Raw genomic sequence first — 24,122 nt, 5'->3', positions numbered from 1 at the left:
ATGACTGTCATGACCTCAGATTTCTAGAAAATAACCTGACCAGAAGTCCTTTGAAACTACTCTACTCTAAACCCGCTCTTCTCTAAATGAGGTATTGTTTAATAAAATACCAACTCAATGGAAACTGAGTATCTATGGAATATGTATAAACATAAAAAACAACATATCACTTGTAAAGAAATGACAGTATTGTAGAAATTAAACAATATCAATTCCTCAGTCAGTCAATGTTCACAAGCACTTTATATTTTGTATTGTCAGTGTTTGGCAACAAAACACATGACAGGACTGAAATCCCTATATTACAAAAATTACATCTGCCTAATTTATGAGCTCCTGGATGGAATATTAATTTAGAGGTAACAAAAACGACAGAAGCTGTAGGGTTGTTGAGTTCATTAACCCTCTGTTGCATCATATTGCCTCAGGCTAACAAAGCAATTTTCTACACTGTGCAAGCACATGGGTGATTGATTTTTCACCCATTAGAAAATATTATTAAAATGTGTTATTCAGTATATTACATTTTTAAACATTTATTACTTAAACGTGTTCCCCAGAATCAATGTTATATGACCCTGTGCATTGATATCTCACAAGCACTATAAAACCTACTGCAGTTGTGTTATGTTTCGGTTTTGTATATGATTAATTACTAAAGTATAGCTACCATTTATAATATTGGATTAAGGAAGTTATGATTAGGTAAGCAATTATCTAGGAAGCAATTATATTAAATTCCCGTAGCAGTCAATGTAAAGTCTATTGCACTAATATTTAGTAAATTGCATAATTGTTCTTTATGAAATGTTTTGTGTGTTTTGTTTAGTTACGTGGTATAAAACTTTTTAAACACGGATTTCAATGAGAAATCGTCCCCATTTCAATTCATCCCTAACTATCAACAGGTTGTTGAGCAGAACCTTATTGGAAAACAATAGCCTACACACGAGTGTAAAGATTAGTCACTATGTTCCCGCCATAAACCATAACCATTATCAATATAAAGCTCGTTTGTCAAACTTGTGTCGTGTTTTTGAATGTTTCGCGAGCTCACTGAAGCGCGTGCCTGGTGCGTCGCTGTCCTCGGTGCTGAAATCACAGGACTGCTGTGTGTGTTACACACATACACACACAACCTCCAGTCACGACTACAGCTAACAGACCCACTAAATGACAAGACCGTCTCACAAATGAGCAGTTCTTACTTTTGCTTTGTGATGTTTTGGTGCAATGAAGTCAAACAAGCGGCTCTTTGTCATTTCCTGTTTAAGATGATCGAAATGAGAGCGCTTGCAGAGGTTTCATACAAACTATGAAAAGGCCGTATACTAAGAATAATGATATTGCAAAAGTTAACTCAATTTGCCTCAAAACCGGTAAAACCAGGTGGTCGGCGCCTCCTTCAGTTTAGGAAACCGCTAAAAGCAACGCTTCAGAGACAGAATTCAGTCAAAACGGACCAGCTTGAACCTAAACGGACATATTCTTTCATTTTCTGAAAAAGCAAAGGCAGGAGTGCGTATGTAAAACATACTGAACGTCACATTTCTCTGTCTGAAGTAAAGCACTAGGTTCACTTTGTCTTCAACGGACGGAAATGACAAGGGTTTAAAGTGTGCTACACACATGTATAACTTTCGAGACAAGACTGCAAACACACAGACACTAGGTTCATTTAAACATGTCCAACCTTCTATTTCACTGTCCATGGAGAATCGCCCTGTAAAGCAAACGGTCGCCTTGTCTTTAGGAAAAGCAGATGTCATTCATCGGCATCCTGACCAATGTCCCAAATGGCCGTGTCTCACACAGGCAGATTGCCACCGTATTTACTAATACTGGGCAAAACAAATATCCCTTTTTATACTAGGGGAATGTCCTAAAAGGTTTCATCAACAATAGAAGTAAAAGTGTAGAAGCGACGTGCAAGAGCAGAGAGAAATGTAAAGCCCGCTCACTTACTCTCGTACTCCCCCCCGCCCCTCTTTACTCCAGCGCTACCGCCAGTGTTGCCAAGTCATTTTATTATAATTCACTTAGGTTTGTTTGTTAAAAAAGTCCTTACACATCAGCATTTGTGGATTGCGGGTTTTTGGGCTTATTTCCAGAGAACATATCGTTTTTGGATATATATATATATATATATATATATATATATATATATATATATATATATATATATATATATATATATATATATATATATGAATATTAGCTACATAAAAAATACTTATTTTTTAAGCTAATTTAAAATAACTCTGGCAAATAATCTATGTTTAATAGAGTGGATATGTATATGTTTTAATTAAGCAGTATGCCTCTATCAACCAACAGCAGGAGCAAAGTGACAAGAAATGGCTTATTCACTTTCAGGGTATTCGCTTTATTTTCTTGGAAGATTTGGCAACATTGACTACTGCTCCCCCGTGCGCGCGCGTGCATGAATCTCAGTGAGAGGAGACGCTGCGCACGTGCCGCAGGTAAACAGACGCCCTAGTTTTTCCACGAGCCACGAAGACAAAGCAAAAAAAAAAAAAAAAAAAAACCTGAAGCAAACGCTGAAATTATTAATGGGGAAGACAGCATGTGACTATTGCACTTTTCCTCAGTTTTTCAAACAGGGTTAGTGATTTCCTCCCCCAAAAATGTAACGCTTTTTGGAGGTGACGGAAAAATAACCTGGGAATCGGTAAATGTAAGAGGCCTGACAAATAATTGTATATCTTTTTAAACGACTGTTCATTCTTGACTATATTTGCAAATCATATGAATACTAAACCGCTGTAAAAATACGCAAAAAAGGCTGGTTTATGTATGAAGAGAGGCATCGACTGACCACCGAATAACTAGACCGTAATTTGGAAGCGCGTTTTATTCGGCGGACAATATATGAACTGGCATAAAGACAATATTGGTCACGGTTACAGTGCACAACGAGTCCAGCCTGTGGCTTCGTACCTGCAATGCTGCAGAGAGAAGCAAAGCCCCGCCCCCATTCTGCATTATGACAAATCAAGGCAGGCAGCTGTGTGCCATTAGAGCATCAGAGCACACAGCTGAAAGGAAACGATAAATGTTGTGTCAAGCAGCAGACGCTGAGGTTGGACTCGAAATCGTTTTATTTGACAGTAGTGCTCAATATAGAAACCAGGCTGTGGTTTAATGACCAGGAGTGAGAGTCAGTGCAGTAGCTGTGCATGCAAGTGAAAAACCCCCAAAATCCAGTAACTGGATTGAATATGTTTATAGTTATGGCTCTATATTGATAAACAACAGTCACAATGGCCACGTACTTATACAGCCTGCACTCTGGTCCATATACTTGTAGGAATACTCATTAAAATTGATATCTATAACATGCCTACAAAGCTAACTTGAGACTTGTCCTATATCTCAAACTTCTTAATTGTTTTTTTCAAGTAGCAAATACTTAAGTCCATTGATATTCTAACTTCACTTGTGAAGTAGGTGCAAATGCACTTCCGAATATCACACTCGGTTGAACCACCCATTATTTCATGAGTCAGAGCAGGAGTCGGGAATAACTTAAAAAAATAGCTTTGTGATTTCCTCGCATACACCTTCATTTCCAGACAGCACTGTTTCATGACATGCTTAAAGTCAAACCAACTGATGACTCACTCTAATTCAGCTAAGCTTATTCTTATCCACTAATCCAATAAACCAACCTTTTGCTACTTAAGTTTACAAACCGCTGCGCTAAATGAAAATCCAGTGCGTAAAATGTCTTGAAAACGGAATGAATGTTGAATTACCATAACAATTTAGTATCCTGTAGACAATGTACTCATTAAAGTAGTTTAAGTGTGCATACAAACAAATTCAAGTCACAAGTGCGTGGCTGGCGGTTGGCTGTGAGACGTGAATGGACTGGTGGTGTGCTGTTTGAACAGAGAGGGGCTGCGGTCCTCTGTTGCTCCCTTTCTCTGCCTTCGGGGCTGTCTGCATTGCAGCTGTCCCTTTCCACAGGCTCCTCCACCATGCCCTACTTTACCCTGTCAATGCACACTGCAGCAACAACACTCACCCCCCGCCCCCGCCCCCACCTCCACAGACAAACAGCACCACACACAGGCAATAGGCACTCTCTTCTTTACTCAGACTCATAGGAGACAGAGCACTTAGCCTGTCTTTATAACACACACACACACACACACGCACACGCACACACCTCCCAGATTAAATACCCACAGAATTCAGCCGTTTGATAAATATGTGCAGTGATATACTGTAAGTGCATCTGTTGGTGTGAGCGCATGTGCTCTTACTGTAATGCCTGATCATCTGTACTAGTTTGGCTTAGTCTTCTGCTCTCCAAACATCAGGCTTGTCAAACACATGCTGTATCTGAACGCTCGCTGCCCAAACCATTCTTTGGGATTGTATGTCTTGGCTAAACCTCCTATCACCTGATCGGAGCAAGCAGATTAGAGCTTCGGACGTCAAATTGGCAGGCGTGTCACTTTGCCCATATGCTCCAATATTTTCATAAGCTCTTTGACGCCACAGCCTCAGTTTGAGGTAGCCTGGGTAGCTCTGAAGTGTGTGTGGGATTGTATTTGGTTTGCCAGGCTTTAAAGAGGGCAAATCCCCCACAGCGATGGTATGATTAGACTTAAACCCTTGTTTCAGCCATCACTAACAGACTTGGGACAGTTAAAGGACGGTGTAAAGTTCAATTCAAAAACAAGTAGCACAATCAGCGTGTGTTTAATAGCGGATCTGAGTCACACATCTTTCTTTTTGTCCCATCTTCTCACAGACTGCTTCCAAAACAAACTTTGCATCACCAAAACAACCCCAGGTTTTTATTTAGTACAGTGGCCAGATTAACAAATAAATAGACATCACCTGAACAAAATATTCCAGCACAGTTTATAATAATGACTTTCTGTAATGAATTTCTTCACTAAAAAAATCGAAAGCATCAGAAATACAATTTTAAATGTGCAACCTTTTACAGCGTTTTATAACTCAGTCTCAATTATCACCCTTCAAGAACAACTACAGTGCTTCACAACTATAGGGCAGGAAGAGTGAAATAAACGTATCATAACCCGTTTATTAGGTCCAATACCCGCTAAACTACTGAAAGAGTTGTTACCTGTAGCAGAAAAGCCTCTTCTCAATATTATTAATTGATCTTTATCTCTAGGTTATGTCCCAAGAGCGTTCAAGATGGCAGTTATTAAACCTCTCATTAAGAAAGCAGAAAGCACAACTAGATCCAAATTACAGACCAATTTCAAATCTTCCCTTTCTGTCTAAAATACTACAAAAAGTATCAGCTGCTGACCAAGGCTTTATCTCAATACTAGTTTTACTTGGTCTTAGTGCCACATTTGACAACATAGATCACAAAATACTCTTAGATTGTCTACAAAATTACACTGGTATTCAGGGACAGGCATTAAAGTGGTTTAGATCATATCTATCAGAATGTTACCAATTTGTCTATTTAAACAGGGAAAAATCTAGGATAACCTTGGTGAATTGAAAAAGAAAAAAACTGTTACAAGGATCTGTGTTAGGGCTTCTGTTATTCTCAGTATATATGCTGCCACTTATAAGAAAACATGCAATTAGTTTCAACTGTTAAGCCAATGATAATCTGATATATATTTAAGCATGACCAGATGAAATCTCTAAATTATCCAAGCTGACCGAGTGTGTTCAAGATATTGGAAATATTGGATGACCTGTAATTTTCTGTAATTAAATTAAGACTGTTATTTAATCCATTATAATAAAAGACCTGGGTGTTATATTAGACAGCAACTTGTCTTTTGAAAATCATATTTCAAATGATACAAAAACAGCCTTTTTCCACCTCAGAAACATCGCTAAGCTACAGAACATGTTATCTGTCTCTGATGCAGAAAAGTTAGTTTATGCATTCATGACCTCTTGACTAGATTACTGTAATGCTTTACTAGCTGGTTGACCTGCATCCTCAATAAACACGTTACAATTAGTCCAAAAATCAGCTGCTAGAGTTCTTGCAAGGTCAAGAAAATATGCTCATATAACAACAATTTGATCATATCTACACTGGTTACCTATTAAGTTCCGTATCGATTATAAAGTATTGCTACTGACCTATAAGGCCCTAAACGGTTTAGCTCCTGCGTATTTAACTGATCTTCACAATCTTTAAGATCACTAAACTCTGGGCTTCTGGTAGTACTTAGAATATCTAAGTCCGCTAAGGGAGGGAGAGCATTTTCACATTTGGCACCTACACTATGGAATAGCCTTCCTTATAATGTTCGGGGCTCAGACTCACCTCCCCGGTTTAAATCTAATTAAAGACGCATCTCTTTAGCCAAGCATTCACATAATGCATCTCATAACCTTGTACTCCAGTTATATCAGTGCACATGACTGTCTTTGGTTAATGCTCATTTCTATATACCCTAATCATTAAAAACATGTATTCTTATATCACTTATTTCTATGACTTAATTTGATTATTGTATTAGTTATGCATTGTTAGCTAACCTGTGTGCTTTATATGCTTTATGTGCTTTATATATGTACATTTCTGAAATACATAACATGGACAAATCACTTTAAATTGTAATGTAGACACATGCATTTTCTGTAAAACTGCTTTGAAACTATATGTATTGTGAAAAGCCCTATACAAATAAATATGAATTGAATTGAATTTGCTAATGCACCAGGTATCATTTATTAATGCTAAATATTAATTTAAAATAAAAAAGATTATTAATTAATCACATATAAAAGCATTTATTAATCTAGGTTAATAAATGCTGTCTAGGTTATAAATCTAGGTTAATAAATACTACATTTAATATGTAGTAATTTCTACATATTAAATGATGTTAAAATTAAAGTGTATGTACTATTATACAACCCCAAATCAAGAAAAGTTGGGACATTCTGTAAAATGCAGTAAAATCAAGAATCTGTCATTTGTTTTAACTTTATTTAACTGACAAAAGCACAAAGAAAATATTTCCAATGTTTTCACTGAACAACTTAACTGTAAATATAAACAAATATACATTTTTATGGCTGCTAAACACTCCAAAAAAGTCGGGACAGAGAAAAAATAAATGTAAAAAGCTTAAAGAAAATCCAAGTTAAACTCTTTTGAAACACAAAAGTAGGTGAATAATAAGTATCGTGATTGAGTGTAAAAGGAGCATCTCTGTCTTTGCAAGCAAAAATGGGTCATGGCTCATCATTTTGTGCCAAATATCATGAAAGAATTGTCCAAAAAAAGAAGTTTTTTCTCTCACATTACTCATTGCAAGATTGCAAATAATTTAGGTCTTTTGCCATCTACAATACATATTATTGTGAAAAGATTCAGGGAATCCAGAGAAATCTCAGTACATGTAGGGCAAGGCAGGAAACCTCTGTTGAATGTGCATGACCTTTTTAGCCCTCAGACGGCATTGCATGAGAAACCGTCATGCTACTCTGTTAAATATAGCCACATGGGCTCGAGAGTTCTTTGGAAAACCGTTGTCACTTAACACAGTCTGCTGCTGCATCAAGGAATGCCACTTGAACTTCTGTTACGCAAGGAGAAAGCTATATATCTGGGGCTGTATTCACAAAACATCTTTATATCACAAAACAAACAAAAAATTGTCGATTTAGGAGAAACTCTTAAAAATAATGGGCGTGTCAGTCCTAATTTTAGGACTTTTTGCTCTAAGAGCACTAAAACTAGCTTCTAAATCCATGAAACCCTAGGAGAAGTCAAGAGGACTCCTAAGTCACTAAGACCAAATCACAAAACAATCATAATGGCTTTTGCTGCAGTCCGCCCAAAGACACTGTACAATATTGAGGCACTAGTAATAACTAAATGATATTTAAAAAAACCCCGTCAGATTACCTGTGGTAGTTCTTTTTACGAGTTCACACTTACAAATGATTAAATAAAGTAAAACAATATAAGCGTATTTGATGTGCTGTCGAAGCGATCGAGGGCTCAGAGCTGTGAATTTAGTCCAGACCCAGAGTTCTGCCCCGTATCACTGACCGAGAGTGAGGAACGGGGTGGCGGAGGGATGCAGAAAACCATAGAGGTAACTAACGTTAGGTGAGTCTGCTCTCGACTGTGTATACCTCCTCTTGCACTGATTAGATAGACTGTTTGAACAATGTTTTATTAGTTTATAAAACATCATTTTCGCCTGAATTCTGCAATCTCTCGAGACGAACATATAATTTGTGACACTTAGCCTTTTTAAAATCTTTATTTGAATATGGGAAGATTTTTATTTTAAAATCTTTTTTTATATATATGGCAACATTCTTATTTTAAACATTTTATTTGAATATAGCAACATGAAACCTTCAGCAAAATATTTCTATAATTAAATCACTGACAGAGATCCCTCCCCTATCAGCCAATCACTGTGGTCATAGTTAGTAAGCATGATGACATCATCCATAGCAAAGAGATCAACCCCGCCCTTACTCTTAGCTTAAAGGGTTAGTTCACTCAAAAATGTAAATTCTGTCATTAATTACTTACCCTCATGTCATTCGACACCCGTAAGACCTCAGTTCATCTTCCTGTGTTGACAGTTGACAGGCCTTCATTGACACCAATGTCATTTCCTCTCTCAAGACCCATAAAGATGTCATTAAAAAGTCCATCTCACTACAGTGACTCTACAATAATTTTATGAAACGCCGACCTCAATTATGTGAAATATAGACCCAGGAATATTTAACCTTGCCAAAATAACACACATTTTACCCCCCAAACGCTATTTTTTTTTTTACCAGAGACCCCCTGAAAAGCTGTTGGGCTTGTTTTGGGCTAGTAGTAGTTGGTTGGTTTTGTTGTGAAAACTTGGCAACCCTGTCTGCACGTACGCTGGAATAAGAAACATTAGAAGAAAAAGATAAACGATCTTTGACGGTGCTGTAAAAAAAGAACTTAAGGATGCTCAGAGTAGGTACCAACACAATCATCATTTCTGAGAGAAATAGTGAAGCTGGTGAATGCCTATGAACAATTCTCCGTTTAGGATCAGAAAAAAATCCATCATTGTCCATCATCGTCACAGTTGTAAACATGCCTTTGTCCCAACTTTTTTGGAGTGTATAACAGCCATCAAAATTAAAATGTGTTTATATTTAAAAAATGCAATTAAGTTGTTCAGTGAAAACACTAGACATTTTATTGTACATTTGCAAGTTAAATAAAGTTGAAAGAGAATTAACAGATCAAAGATTTTTGATTTATTGCATTTTACAAAATGTCCCAACTCTTCTTGATTTGGGGTTGTATTTTTATCATTTCAGTTATGAAGGGGTCCTTCAGCACTGGGAAGATGAATCTGTATTTAAACTGGATCATTAATGTAGTAGAAATGTAAAATAATTTTTTGAATGTAGTGCTTTCTAGACTGAGAAAAGACAGAAAATGTATTTTTGTCTCATGGGAATGAAAGACAACTATTCCCAGAATGCTTCGCTGCCCTGCAAAGCCACTCACAAAGCCACCGCTACTGAATAACTGTGACTGGATCACTTTCCCACCGTGTTCATTTTCACAAAATCAGTTCAGTTATAGAACAGACACTACAATTAAAAACTGAACGTGTCTGTTCAATATAATGTGATTTAGCCGCTGAGGGAGTGTCACAGCACAAACGCTGCAGGAGTCAGATTACATTCACCGTGATGAATGAGCTGAATGAGCTCTCCTGATGAGAGCTGAGGTAATCGCGACCATGCTCGCGATAGTCGTTCACAGTGCGTGTTCAGTCTGGCGTGTAGAAATTAATTTGAGAAGTTGAAACACTCACTTTGCTCCACCGGCCGTTACATTTACATGAATGCCTGCAGCTGCGAGCTGAGTGCTGTGAGTGCGAGCTCCCATCCCCATTGTGCGGGTTGAAAACATGTGGAAATAGCTCCCTCTGCTGGCTGTAGTCTTAAGCCTCTGGCCAAAAATTTCTCAGATGACGCAAATTGATTTTCAGCACGATCATTCAAATATACTCCAGGGTTTCTACTGATAGAAAGCCACATGCGAATCGCTGAAGTAACCGTTTAATTCAAATACATTTCTTACATACAGTTCCTTTAAAAAAAGGTTTTCATTTCATATTTATAATATATGTTTCATGGTAATTTTATGTCAGCAATCAACCTTCCCTTTGTCTTATGTCACGGAGAGCTATTCAAAGTCATCAGTGTACTATTTCCAGACTGCGCTTCCCCTTGACCCTAAAGTATTAACCACTTATATAAATTACTGCCTATCTCATTTGTGCTTGCCATACCTGAGATTAAAGCACAAAGAACAAAACAAGCATCAAAAGCTCTTCCTGTTGTTCTTATAGCCCTTAAAAAGATTCGGACCTAACCTCCCTTTAGCTCTAAAGAACACAGTTTGCTGTTGACCTCAAGTACATATTCAGCACTGGTGATGATTGCTTAGAATTCAATAGAATTCTGCTTTCTTTACTAAACTTACCCTCTATCCCCATCTAGAGGTTAATTATAAAACAAGCCTTACACATGGACGATATGTTATTAACACACACTCTTTTTGTCTTCATGGCATACTCGTTATCTCAATAAGATAAAGTGCATTTAATTTGTTAATACTTAATTATGGATAATTAGAAAAGCAATGGGCCAATACACCATTATATAATCACCTATTCAAGTATCTCAATAATCATGGGGTCACATGATGGGCTCCAAATTTAATAAAGTGACATTTTTTCTCTCCCACAAATGCAGAAAATGACAGAGAGGAAGACCTACCGTCAAGAGACAGCCAGTCATGCTGGGATGAAGGTAGAGAGGGCAGTGCACGAGCCTTATACTCAAACACAACCGAGTTAGAGATGATTTGATTACTGACAGCCACCTGCAGAGTCACCAAGCCTGTGTCATGGGCTGCAGACACACATAACACCATAATTAGACAGATCAGAGGAAATCACACTGACATACAGTTCTGCTCCTTATCGTCCACCCTGATGAGGAGCCTTATCAAGCTGAAGGCTTACAGAAATTCATTGCAATCCAGGAAAAGATTTAAAAGAAGCACTTTAAAGAAGCTTTTTAGAAGCACAATATTTAATATTTACTTCCATAAAATGAATTAATATTTACTTCTTAAATATGGTAGGGTGGTTGGAAAACATTTTTTGCCACCGAGATGACTTTGAAAAAGTATTCCAATCACCCTGAATTCACCCTATATATAAGTCAGTAACTTCTGTAGGTATGAAAGTGAAGTTACCAGGACAGTAGCAACGTAAAACTCCAGGCTGGATGAGGGAGGCAGGGACAGTGATCTGATCAAACAGGCAGGTGTAGCTGCTGTTGTCTTCCTGCCATGGCCCCGTGATTAAGACCTTCACACCCCCCTGAAATATAGAGGAAAAACAATCCTCACATAACATATGTTTATCATACCATAATTATTAAAATAAATAAAGTTTTTTAAAAAAGATTTAAAGAAAGGCAGCATTTGAAAGGAGAATAAAATACACATGCTTCAATGCCATCTTGTGGAAGAAAGCAAGACTACAACATCAATACATTTTAATACATTTTTTTCCAAAGGTATTCTGCCATCTAGTGGTGAAATAATACAAAAGCACCAGAGCTCTTTGGATATCAAATACCTTGTTCATAAATAATTAAACATAAATACGAATATTAATAACAATAATAATTTAAAGTTATTAAAGACTATACATTTTAAATAGTTAGATTTAAATATATATTTTTTGTTTTGTTTTTAATTATTATCTATTATCTTATTTGAAGGTTTTGAGTATGTAATTAAAAGGAAAAACTGAATTTGAAGCATTTCATTCAAACAGACATACCTCTGGGTAGGACCACTCTGGAGAGTAGTCTGTGACCATAAAAAGTCGCCCGGTGGCCTGCAACATTCCCAGGGTGCCCTGGGCCACCGCTGCTGACACTACTTCTGCAACATGCATGTAGGCCAGTGATCCTGTCTCTCCTGAGCCTCCGCCAGCTCCAGCACCTCCACCTAAAGACTGGGGGCTGCAGCATGACTGGAGGCAGAGCTCTGAGGGGCTGTATCCTGGCACCCTGTTGGCTGTATTCTCTTGACCTTGCTGTTGGTTTCCACCCGAGGTGGCCGTTCCGTCTGACCCAGGTGGGGCCACCAACTGGTGTGTGTATAACGTTCCCGCAGCCCCTACAGCCGTGGCTCCGCTGTCTACAGAGATGAAGTCGTTGATGAGGTCAGAAAACTGGTTTCCAAAAGAGATGTCAAAATGATCCAAGCTGATTTCCATGCCTGTGCCTCCTCCGCCATTGGCTCCGGGTCCACTAAGCCCGTGGTTAGTGTTGTAAAGCCCCTGGACCAAATTAGCTCCCTGAAGGAGTGGCTGGAGTTGCTGTTGCGAGCCATTGTTGGGTCCGCTCGTGGTGTTCCCGTTCCTCAAAGCCACAGCCTCAGCTCCTGCTCCATTTTCAGAGCTCTGCTGCATGAAGTGATCTGCTCCTCCGCTCTCTCCATTTCCTCCTCTGCAGGCTTGTAGATGATCCCCGGTTTTTAGTAAACCATCTGTCCCATTCTCAGTGGCCCCAGCCTGACCGGACCCAACACTGCGGCTCTGATCCATACCGACCACTTCCTCGTGCTCTGGACCAAGGCCTGGAAAACCTCCCTGGTACTGGAGGAGCTGCAGTGAGCCAGCCTGTCCCTGGGCCTCGGTGGGTGAACCTCCATTGCAGTTGGGTCTGTGCTGGCCCTGGTGGGTGTGATGGTGGTGGAGGTGGCCATTGCTACCCGGCGATTCCGTCTTTACAACCTGCAGACCCATGTAGCCTCCATCGGGGGAGTTATGCTCCATCAGGTGGCCCTTCTGGCTGGAGTTCTGCCGGCCTTGCTGGTTCTGGGCTGACTGTGGTGGTTCCTGAAGGAAGAAGCTTGGAGATCGGCTCTGGTGAGCTAAGTTGTTCATTGCCTGGCTATAACCTACTGCAGCGGCACTGGCGGAGTAGTCCTGCTTTGCATCGATGGCGCTGAAATCCATCTGCTCCAGAGTGGTGCTCGGACTCAGGCCCCCTCCAGAGGGTAGCAGAGAGGCAGCAGGGGTCAAGGTAAGCGAGTTCTCCGCGCCAGAGCCGCTGGAAACACTGCAGCTTACGACTGCCCCCACCTGGTAGCTCCCTTCTTTGGCCAGCTGTTGTTCAAAGGAAGTGTCTTCAGTCTTGATGTTCTTCACCAGCGCAGAACTAAAGCCGTAGTTTGAATCGGATATAGTTGGCGAGCGTTGCAAGCCATTGGTGTTAGCTGATGAGGAGGATGAGGCACTGGATGTGCCATTCTCCTGCTTTAATCCACTTCCCCCATATGTCTGGCCCTGCTTTGGGTTATTCAGGAAGCAATCAGGGTCGAAGTTCATAGTGGTTTCTGGGATTTTAATGCTGCCGGAATCTAGGCTGCTGGAGAGGACAAGCTCCTCAGGGATGCCAGAGGCAGACAGCATGGACAGCCCGTCTGCTCCGGGACCACCTGCATCTGTGCTCCCACTCCCTGGAAAGGCAAATTTGTGGCTGTCAGAGGAGACTGCTAAGACCAGGCCGTGAGAGGTGGCATCGGGACCCATAATATGGGTATTGGGGCCTCCAGTGGGAGACATGCTGTAGACGGGGTCCCCGGTCACCTCAGACATGAAAACACTCTGGGATAGGCTGCTCATGACGGAGGCCACGTGGCCCATGCCTGTGACCGCTGGGCTGTCAGCCATGTCGGGGTCTGAGTTCAGCCCGCTGCTGATGGACACAGGGGAATTCTGGGTTGTGTCTGGCACTTCCACCTGATTGGTGGAGGACACCTCAGTGCTGTTCTGGTGCAGCAGTACGGGTTTGTGGACTTTGCCGTTACGTTTCTCACGTACGCTCCCTCCTCCTGTTCCTCCGCTGTTCTTGCTGCTGTGGCTGTGCTCTGTCTTACCCTCTGATACATCATTATTCTGGAGCTCAGAGTGGGTGCTGGTATAGCCTCCGGAGCGAGGGTCCACTTTGGGAGAGATTATGCGGTGTTTGGCGCTGTTACATTTATGATGCACACTGCTTCCAGCACCTGCGGAGACAAAACAAAATAGCTAGTCATTCTCCAAAATCTTTTATTTTTATTTTTTATTAACAGTATCCATACTATCTCTGAATCCTTAAATGACCTTATCCCTTTTAAAGTTAACATTATTCTCATCAACAGAATCCCTAGTATTATCAAAATTGACATTATTATTATTATTATTATTATTATATACAAAATGTAAATATTGATTTTATATAATAACAACAATACAGTTATAATTTTTTTTCAAAATGATTCATATTTCTGACTTCTTAATGACATTATCCCCTTTAAAATGAACATAATTCCCATTATTAGTATTATTATTATCCTCATCAATATTTACATTATTATTTATATTAATACAATAACAGTATTTAAATGAAAATAATCAGCAGCATTCCCTATTATTTATTCCATTGAAACTACCTTAGAATAATACAACACATCATAATAACTACAACTACTATTTTATATATATGACACCACTATAAGAGGCTGTTTGCTTTATACGCTAAAAATAATACAAATTCAAAGAATGAATCACATAATGTCTTTAAAATGGAAAAGGCTTTGATGCTGATGCTTTGAACGAACACTGAGATTAATTTAACTCTTTATAGAGACCATCAATCATCAGAATTAATCGTTTCATGAGAAGCCAACACACAGCTTTACCGTTTTGTTAATAAATGGCTGATATGTCTCATTAGTCATCTTACTGCATACTTGGCAAATGAATTTTATATGAACATACAACAACTGGAAATCAATCTACCCTACAATCATTTGTTTTAAACACTCAATTCAATTTGCTCCAGAGTAACGGCCCCCTACAGGAGCAACACCATGGGACTGTAAAGTGCTGTGTTGGATATTTGTGATGGAGTACAAGGTGAAAATTCATTTGTTGTATACTTGAGTAAAAAAGTCTGCCTTGACTGCACGGATACACAGGAACATTACGCCCCCCAGTGGTGTCATTACAACAGACAGCTCAATAAATCTGCACATCTATGAAATGACTGTTCAGCCTGGACCTACTGTAGAAGCTGCTGTCCTCTAAGTAATTAGGCATTCAGTCTGCTGTACACTCACCTCATCTTTTAAAGTTCTTGAAGACATATTTAAAGCACTACCTGCTTCCTGTGTCTCTACCTGTCTCTTTCTGACTGCCTCTTTCCCACATCCCAGCCCTCCTGTCTGTCCCTTACCCAGCGTGCCAGTGCAGAGGCAGTTGTGAGTCCGGGGAGGAGGCTTGGTCTGGTGGCTGTCCAGTATCTGCTGCACCAGCTGCTCCACAGAGAAGCCAGAGCTGCTGTTCCCATTGCTGCAAGTCCACTTGATGCCATGAACTGCCGAGGGAGAGAGGAGACACAGTCGTCAGCCCACCAGCCGAGCCTTCCAGCCCTCCCCCAGCCCGCCTGTGCACTACATCCCTGACCTTACTAAGAGCCAGACTCCATATCAAAACCACTTTGTCCAGAACTACGAGAAAAAGAGTCATTTCTCGCAGTTCTTTCAGTCTACTCTCTGACCTCGGACAGGAACATGGAAAGTTCAAGAACCGATTGGGGCCTGTTAAGAGTGAATTTTCAGCTGACGAGGGAGGGAAAAAAGAGCAAAAGTCTTCCTTGTCTCACTTCAGCTGAAGAAAAAGCCCAGCCCTTTGACAAGGTGCTTTTTGCTGTTTATGCCCTCTGCTACCGTCACCATTTCCAAGCTCAGCCTCTCTCCTCTGAGAAAAAGAACAATAACAACAACTGGAACGGTAAAATGGCAAAAGGAAAAATAAATGCAACAAAGGAAATGTGGTGATCTCTGGAGAGAAACGGTATTTAGAATATCAAACAGCATCGAGCCACCTTAATATGACTTGTACACGCTCTGCTACTTCAGTGAGCGTAACAAGCTGAGGTGAGATTGCATGTAAAAGCGAGGGGAGGAAAAGGGAGGCGAAGAGAGAAAGACACACAGAGTCAAAAATAGATAAAAGAGACAAAAGCGTTTGGCTTGAACTCGCAAACAGTGCTGCGTCACCAACCGGAGCCGGCACAACAGTTGTCACATACACAGCAGGTTTCTCTGCTCTGCTGAGCTCTGCCATTCCGCGCTTGGCCAGAGAATCGCAGCGGCGTTCCATAAGCCATTACACCAGCATGACCATGCTCGAACAGACAAATCAATCTCGCAGCGTGAGCCTGAACCAGAGTCGCAGCACAAGGCAGGTCATGTAATGAAAGGGCAAGCTGGTTTGGGGGATACGCCGTGGCATCTTCGGGAGGCGTCGGCTGCGAGAATCTGAAGAAGAATCCTCTGATTTAGACTCAGGGATTCTCCCACATTTCAGTCCACGGTGTTACTGTAACTGTTACTAATGCAGTTCTATCCTTTGCTCAAACAGCCCATCTGTCAATGTTCCTTGTGTCTTTTCCTAAGTTGTTAGGGGAATGAAATTCTTGTATTTTCTTAGTCCCCAAACTGGAAGCGTAGTTTGTCCTCCGGGGGTGCGCAAGAAAATATTTGGGTACTTGATATGAAAATTCAAGTAATTTCAGCTTGTCCTCTAATTTTTTTTTCTTTTTTCCCCTGATTTTTATATAGCGCTTTTCAAGGCACTCAAAGCGCTTTACATTTAAGGGGGGAATCTCCTCAACCACCACCAATAAATATATATATATATAATTCATCTATAAGCATTTAAAAAAATGCAAACGAAATTGGAATGAATTAATATGAATATAAAATATTAACAGTAATATAACTGTTAATAATTTTTATTTAAAATTAATATTACAAATGTAATACAATTTTTAGAATTCTATATTTAAAGCTGCTATCCGTAATTTTTTTGTGTTCAAGATTTACAAATATAATACAATGACAATGTACAACATGAATCCATTTTCTAAACCATGTTTTTGTCTTACCCTAAATCATTATGGTAGCCTACACTTATAATAACTGTTTATATTTGGACTATTTCAGGCCAGACTGGTAGGTACCGCTGCGGAGAAGCACAGTCCCTGTGTGACTCGCCATAGACATAAACAGAGAGAAGTAGCTCCAGCTGCAATGTTCTTCCACAAGACACGTGCAGTTCTGTTTATTAACCGCTAGAGCGCAACAAGTTATGGACTGCAGCTTTAAAAAATCTATAAATTTATATACATTTTAATGAAACATTTAAAAAAATTAGCTGTCACACCAAAGGGCCGTTTAAAATTATGAAATGAAAATAACATAATTACACAAAAAAGTGGAAAAAGTAATAAATGGCATATTTAAATGCCATAAATAAATGTTCAAAAAGATTTTTAGAGATTCTTAAGATTTTTAAATGATATTATTATAAATGATATTATTTATAAATCATAATATTACATTAATTATTGATAGTTACTAAAAAGGTTTGAACACAATCTCAAAATGCTCTTAATTATTGTTTTCTTAAAGGGATAGTTCACCCAAAAATGAAAATTCTGTTATCATTTACTCACCCTCATGTTGTTCCGAACCTGTGTGAGTTTCTTTCTTCTGCTGAACACAAAAGAAGATATTTGGAAGAATGTTTGTAACAAAGCAGAAAGAGCAACCATTCACTACCATAGTATTTCCCCACAGGTAGTGAATAGTTGCTCTTCCTGCTTTGTTACAAACATTCTTCCAAATATCTTCTTTTGTGTTCAGCAGAACAAAGAAACTCACACAGATTTGGATCAACATGAGGGTGAGTAAATGATGGAAGAATTGTCCTTTTTGGGTGAACTATCCCTTTAATATCAGGGCAGACTTTTAAACTTAAAACGATACTGACAAATCAAATCAAAAGATTCTTCTCTCTGCCACCCACATCCATATCCACAAGCTCAAAGCACCTGATAACCACACCCATCAACTTGTATCTTTAATCGCAGCCTATCTTCAGGAAACATAAATCACATCAGATTTCTCGCCCCCTGCTGTGTGTGTGTCTCTGATCATCTGCTCATGCAGCAGTAAGGGGGCTTCGGGCATGGCTGGTCCCTGGTCTCTTAAATTACATCAGCGGAGAGAAATGAATCAGGCTGGCCTGTTCTCCTCTCCAGCTGTAGTGTGACTAAGCAACTGCTGCCTTCCATGACCTGTCATCTGACCTCAGCTGCACATAAAACCACATTTACAACCCATTTTACTAGGTCTAAGATGATGCATTTCGGAATAATAATTGATCATCAACAAATCTGGAGCCTTGATCTTATCTGTCAGGAATCAATTTGATTATGAAAATTATTCTCTATATGACAGTGGCTGAACTAAATAAGATTTTTTTTTTTGTTAAATATAAATGTAATTTTTTACCTTTAAGTACAATAGTGAGATATTGCTGGTTATTGTCAGAAATGTTAAAAAATATATACAGTTTTAGGATTTTATTGAATGTTTCATATAATGCAATAAGGCAGAATTCTAGATAACAAGAAAGCTTCAAGCTTTGATGACAAATTTAAATACATCTCAGTGGCTTTGTAAAAAATAAAAAAACCTCCAAAATCACCCTGCATAATAGAACTTCAGGGTAAAAAAAACAAATCTATATTTCACACTACAATGATGAAACACGCTCATATCGTGCAAAGCAGGTGATGACGCAATCTCAACATTGATGTATTTCCACGGAATCTGATGCAAATTCATTACAATGTCTGAAGCAGAGATACTGAAACTTTTCCGGAACCCGTATTTCTCTGAGGACTGTCAGTCGAGGAATGCAACGCTTCTTAGTACGCATTAACTCAAAACACACCTCGTCCTGTTAATGAATGCAAGCTGTTTGTGGATGATATGGGTCACTCAAGGGAACACATTGGGTTTGTAGAGCGGATGTATAATGCATCCATGAATTATGCATGGCTAATATAGTTTACAATGAATCTTTGACTGTTAACAGGCTGCATGTATGCAGCTCCGCCACTAGGTGGCAATGTTGCTCTTCAGATGAGCTCACTGTTTGGCTGTTTGTAGATTATGAGGGTGAATCGTGTGGCCCTATTAGCCTAGTCTCAGTGCACTGGCCCGACTTTGTGGAAGACATCTCGCACCTTTTGCCACTGTCCACACCATTTGCAACGTTAATGACTTGCATGCATTACGGCAAATGGTTTCAATGCAGATCAGCCATGGAGCATAATGAACACATTAGTTTACAGCACGTGTCTTAAAGTCAATGTGAAAGGGAACTCTTAAGTGATTGCCATGAGAGCTTTTAAGGGGATCGTAACACGCGGCAGCGATTACAATGTCAGCTGAGCTCGTCTGTATTCCCCTCGCCGACATATCCTGTGTCTAAAAGTGCTGACGCGAGGGATCCAACTTCTTATATTCATTACCTTGACAGCCCTGTCCTAGTTCAAATGATCAATGCCAGGCATCACATAGTGAGACGTGTCCTCACAAGACTCTGAGTAAACATGATTATATGCATGCCGTCGCCACCCTCCCTTTTTTATTTTTACTACATCCTCATTAGACAGGTTTCCTCCGGTCAACTGACCCTGGGACACCTGGGTGCCTCAGAGTGGGCATGCACAGGCGGTGAGGTAATAATCATGTCAAGGGTTCCACACGGATACTTGTCCTGCTATGAACAAAGGGCACAAGGTGCAGCAGGTAAGACGGGCCAGATGAGCTATAGCAGGCTGAGCTGGGAGAGACTAACTCTTCACATAACTAAAACAGCACCGGTCTTGCATTAATCATACAGAAATGATAGAAGACAACGCCATGTATCATTGTCTAAGCATCTAAAGGCTAGTGCACTTCCCTATTCAGCGCCAACAGTTGTTGGGTTTTGCTGGATCAGTATTGTGATCATGTTGGTGTTATGTAATCAAGATATGAAACACATTAAAATGTGTAATTCAATTTAATATGGATATATTAAGTGAATTTCCCCCAACTTAATGTAAGTGTAAACCTAACAAAATGTATAACTTCATTTCTCACATATTACTTAATATTTTAGTAAACAAACAGTAGTGGTGCTGTAGTGGCCAAAATTATTAGAACACTTGGCATCTGGGAGTCATCTTATTGGGCTTGCATTTATTTTCCAAGAGGACAATGACCCAAAACATTTTTCTGACAATCGTCGGAACTACCTGTGATGGAAGGAATCTGCTGGAACTTTGAAAATGATGAACTGACCCCCTCAAAGTCCAGACCTCAACCCCAATAAACTGGAGTTGGAAAATAAACTGGACAGAGCTATTGTACATTTAAAGGAAAGCCTTTGGCTTCAGTTGCAGAAGGCATGGGATAACATTAGTGTTGAAGTTCTCAGAGGAAATATATTGACACTATGCCAGAGAGATGTGCTGTTGTAATTGCTGCAAAAGGTGGACATAACAAATTAAAGTTAAAAGTGGATAAAAACAGTACGACTCACTTCATCTGATATTTGATGGTCAGAGCAACCATCAGGAAATCATGTTCTGGAGGCAAAAAAGGGTCAATGTTTTCAGATCTGTCAGGTGTTCTAATCATTTTGGCCGCCACTGTATATGTATATATAAATAAATAAATGCAACCATTTTCAACACTGATAATAATAAGAAATCTCCAATCAGCATATTACAGTGATTTCTGAAGGATCATGTGACATGAAGCCTGGAGTAATGATGCTGCAAATTCAGATTTGCCAACAAAGGAACAAGTTACATTTCAAAATTCATTCAAATACAATAACGCTTATTTTAAATTGTAATAATATTTCACAATATCACTGGTTTTACTTTATTGTTTGAAATACATGCAGCCTTGGTGAGCATACGAGTCTCCTTTCAAAAACATGAACAAAATCTTCAGACATTTTTTACGGCGTATTATCACTTAAAACGTGCATGAGAAGAGACAGGTTATGTGTCAGAATGCGATTGGACACTCACACATGGGCTTCAGCTGGCCGATGAGTTCCTCCTTCGTCCATTTGGCCCATTCTTTCTTGTCTGTATTGATGGAGCACAGGATGGGTCCACATGGCTTCCCACAATCCTCGATAGCTGGCACATTAAGGTAGTGGACCAGCACAATATCAGGGTTCTGGGGAAAAGATAGGAATAAGAGAGAGAAAGAGGAAAAGAAAAAAGAAGATGGTGAGTATATGGTGAGTGGAAAGGTTTTATAATAACACTTTGATTTATGAATTACATTTATAGCTGTATCATTTCCAGTTTGTCGCAAGTGTTCTTAGTAAAGAAGTTAAACATTTAATTAATCCTATAAATAATATATATATTTTTGTAATTACATAAAAAAATGCAAAGAAATTAAGGTCAAAAACCATTAATTCATGTTAGTTAATGTTTGTTTAGCACTAGCTAGTATATTTGGCAACTAGCCAGCACACAACCACATTTATGGAGTGATGGAAATGGAGAATAATGTGAAAGATGTCGTTCGCTGCCCGTTCTTCTCCATCATTTGAGGAATTACTCTTGTCATGATTGCAGGAAAACACACAACGTCTCTTCTGAATAAAATAGCTTACGGTCTGCTTTCCACAGGCAGTACTAGCGCAACATTAATTGCACAGGCAAATAGCGCTGAGTCTTGTGAATAAGGCGTAATCTATAATAAACCTAATTTACATAGAAAGGAGGCGTGTTTGTACTGAAAAGAATGACAATGATTTCATTTAAATACACACAGCGGCGCCTGGTTAGGCCAAGAGTGTTTAGTGAATAAAACTGGTAGTGCGCAAAAGTGCCGCAAATGTTTACGGACGGTATGTGGTGCCAACAGGAACATAACATCCCAAACAGGGATCTTCATGTGAACACAGGAGGAGTTGTTTGAGGCTGACAAAGCACCTGCTTTTTTGTTCCATTGTGGTTGTCAACTCACTATTTTATTTATATATAAACAAATTCTGTTAATTTCAGGTCAGCAAATGTTTGTACATTTCGCTGGTTACATTTTGGCAGCTTTTGAAAAAAAGGGTTGTTTAAAGCATATCTAGCCATCGTGAACAGCATCAATTCTGTTTGTAATCATAAAATAGCGTTGATTACAAAGCGCTGTAAACAGTCACAGAACAAGGTCCCCTGTCACCGCAGAGATTACACACACGCTCTCACAAAATCCCACTCGTTCCAGAACACCAACATTTGAATGTCACGTGAAATGCAGATACATAACGCATACACTAACCGAATCCGTACACTGAAACAGTGAAGAAAACTGTCCCTTTCATTAGCATTTTTATTAGTTTTATGAGCATTACGTGCTGAGTGAATTGGGGGCTGCGGCTCTGTGCTGCCTCCCGCCTGCAGCATTACACTTTGACGTACATGTGCAAAATCTATGCATTCTGCATGCTCAATGGGGTAATACATAGAAACACATTCATACAGCCGCTGGCACTTTTACAGAGAGCACCATGGTAACCATACCTGATCATGGCTGTGTCCAAAAGCTGGCTAAGCAGGCAGTATAAAGAGGTGGGAAGGGCAAAAGCCACAGATTCTGGCACACATTGCTGCTTATGATATCCCAAGATCTCGAAAGTCAGACAGAGCAGTTGAAAGTAGTTATATAATATATAATTTTAATATATATTAATATATATATATATATATATATATATATATATATATATATATATATATATATATATATATATATATATATATATATATATATATATATATATATATATATATATACCATTTATTAATACATTAATTAATAAATAAATGAATACAATGTATTTATAAATCTCTATCAAGAAATAAACATTGTAGCAAATAACTATGCACATACATATACAAATTTATTATATATTATATACTATTAATTTTTTAATAATTTCTAACCTGGATTTGTTTTTATGTAGATTTATCATGACATCGTGATGCCATTGAAGGGACTTATTTTTATGACCACTAAGTTTTTTTATTTATTGTGACAAACATCATTGTGGCATTATTGTGACAATAAATAAATAAAAATAAATAAATAATAATCCAACATATAATATAATGTAACGTAACGTAACGTAACGTAACGTAACGTAACATAATATAATATAAAAAGTGAAAATAGTCCCAATAAATAAATAATAGAAAATAAAGGTCTCTTATTGACCTCAAAAATACACTTTATTTTCTTATGAAAACTATATTTTCTCAATTTTTCTTTTGATTTTGGCATGAAATCCAAGCTAAACTATTTCAGAGGTAATGAACAGATGAGCCACAACAGCATGATGCCTTGGAAGCCTGGTCTGAAACTAGATTCTGAAGGCATGTTCATACTAAAATGCTGCCTGCTTAGTCACTGATGGAAACTTGTTTAGTTTTAGACACAGCTCATATCTTACTAGGCATTTGTGACCCCCTCATTACATTACAGTGCTGTTGACCAAGTTCAGAGTGACATTTCCTCTTTCAAACACTTCTTCGACTCCAACTGAATGGACTGCAAATCACAATTAGACAGAACATTGACAATCTCTGCATGGGACTAACAAGCCTTGAACAGTGACCACAGAGAGTGGGGACAAAATCTGCAGGACGAAAAAAGGGCAGCAGAACAAATCAAAAGCTAAATTCAGAGCGCTCAAAATCAAACAGCCCTGTAATTCACAGTGAGAACTTTTGATTGAACTCTTCAACCAGCACACTTGATATTCAAAGGGAATGTGTCAAGGTGTTTGAACAGTACCTTTGATGGATTAAAAGGAAAAGATTTGATTTAAAATTTAAATCCATAGAAAATCTTCATGAGAGGATTTTAAGAGTAAGTTCTGGTGTACTATTCTCTTTTAAGTGGATGAAGGGAGTGTGCTGGACCGGCGCTTGGTCGGGGAGGGCGAACTAAGGACGCTCAGGCATGGTTCCTGCCTCTGTAGCTGTGGGCTTGTGGGAGCAGACACCAGCGCTACTACATCCCCATATGGTATAAGCAGCTGTGGTAATCACCAGGCCATGCCCTCAATCCTTAACCAGCATGACAGGGGTAAGTG

The 24,122-nt window shown here is 39.1% G+C and overlaps 1 protein-coding gene across 13 annotated transcripts in view; it reads right to left on the bottom strand.

Moving 5' to 3' along the window:
• Positions 1-24,122, bottom strand: part of camta1a (calmodulin binding transcription activator 1a) — a 437,191-nt gene that overhangs the window by 22,390 nt on the left and 390,679 nt on the right. For 11 of the 13 annotated variants that reach the window (XM_067445898.1, XM_067445899.1, XM_067445903.1 and 8 more), the window contains 5 exons: positions 21,043-21,196; positions 15,331-15,471; positions 11,883-14,119; positions 11,288-11,414; positions 10,804-10,938 (listed from right to left, as the gene is read on the bottom strand). In XM_067445898.1, coding sequence (XP_067301999.1) covers positions 10,804-10,938; positions 11,288-11,414; positions 11,883-14,119; positions 15,331-15,471; positions 21,043-21,196 — 2,794 coding nt within the window. The remainder of the gene's footprint in view (positions 1-10,803; positions 10,939-11,287; positions 11,415-11,882; positions 14,120-15,330; positions 15,472-21,042; positions 21,197-24,122) is intronic. The other 2 variants (XM_067445912.1, XM_067445910.1) reach the window with 1 other exon arrangement.

The sequence above is a fragment of the Pseudorasbora parva genome, chromosome 6 (assembly GCF_024679245.1).
Source record: "Pseudorasbora parva isolate DD20220531a chromosome 6, ASM2467924v1, whole genome shotgun sequence".
NCBI classification, from domain to species: domain Eukaryota; kingdom Metazoa; phylum Chordata; class Actinopteri; order Cypriniformes; family Gobionidae; genus Pseudorasbora; species Pseudorasbora parva.
This window is presented reverse-complemented; position numbering and strand designations above follow the sequence as displayed.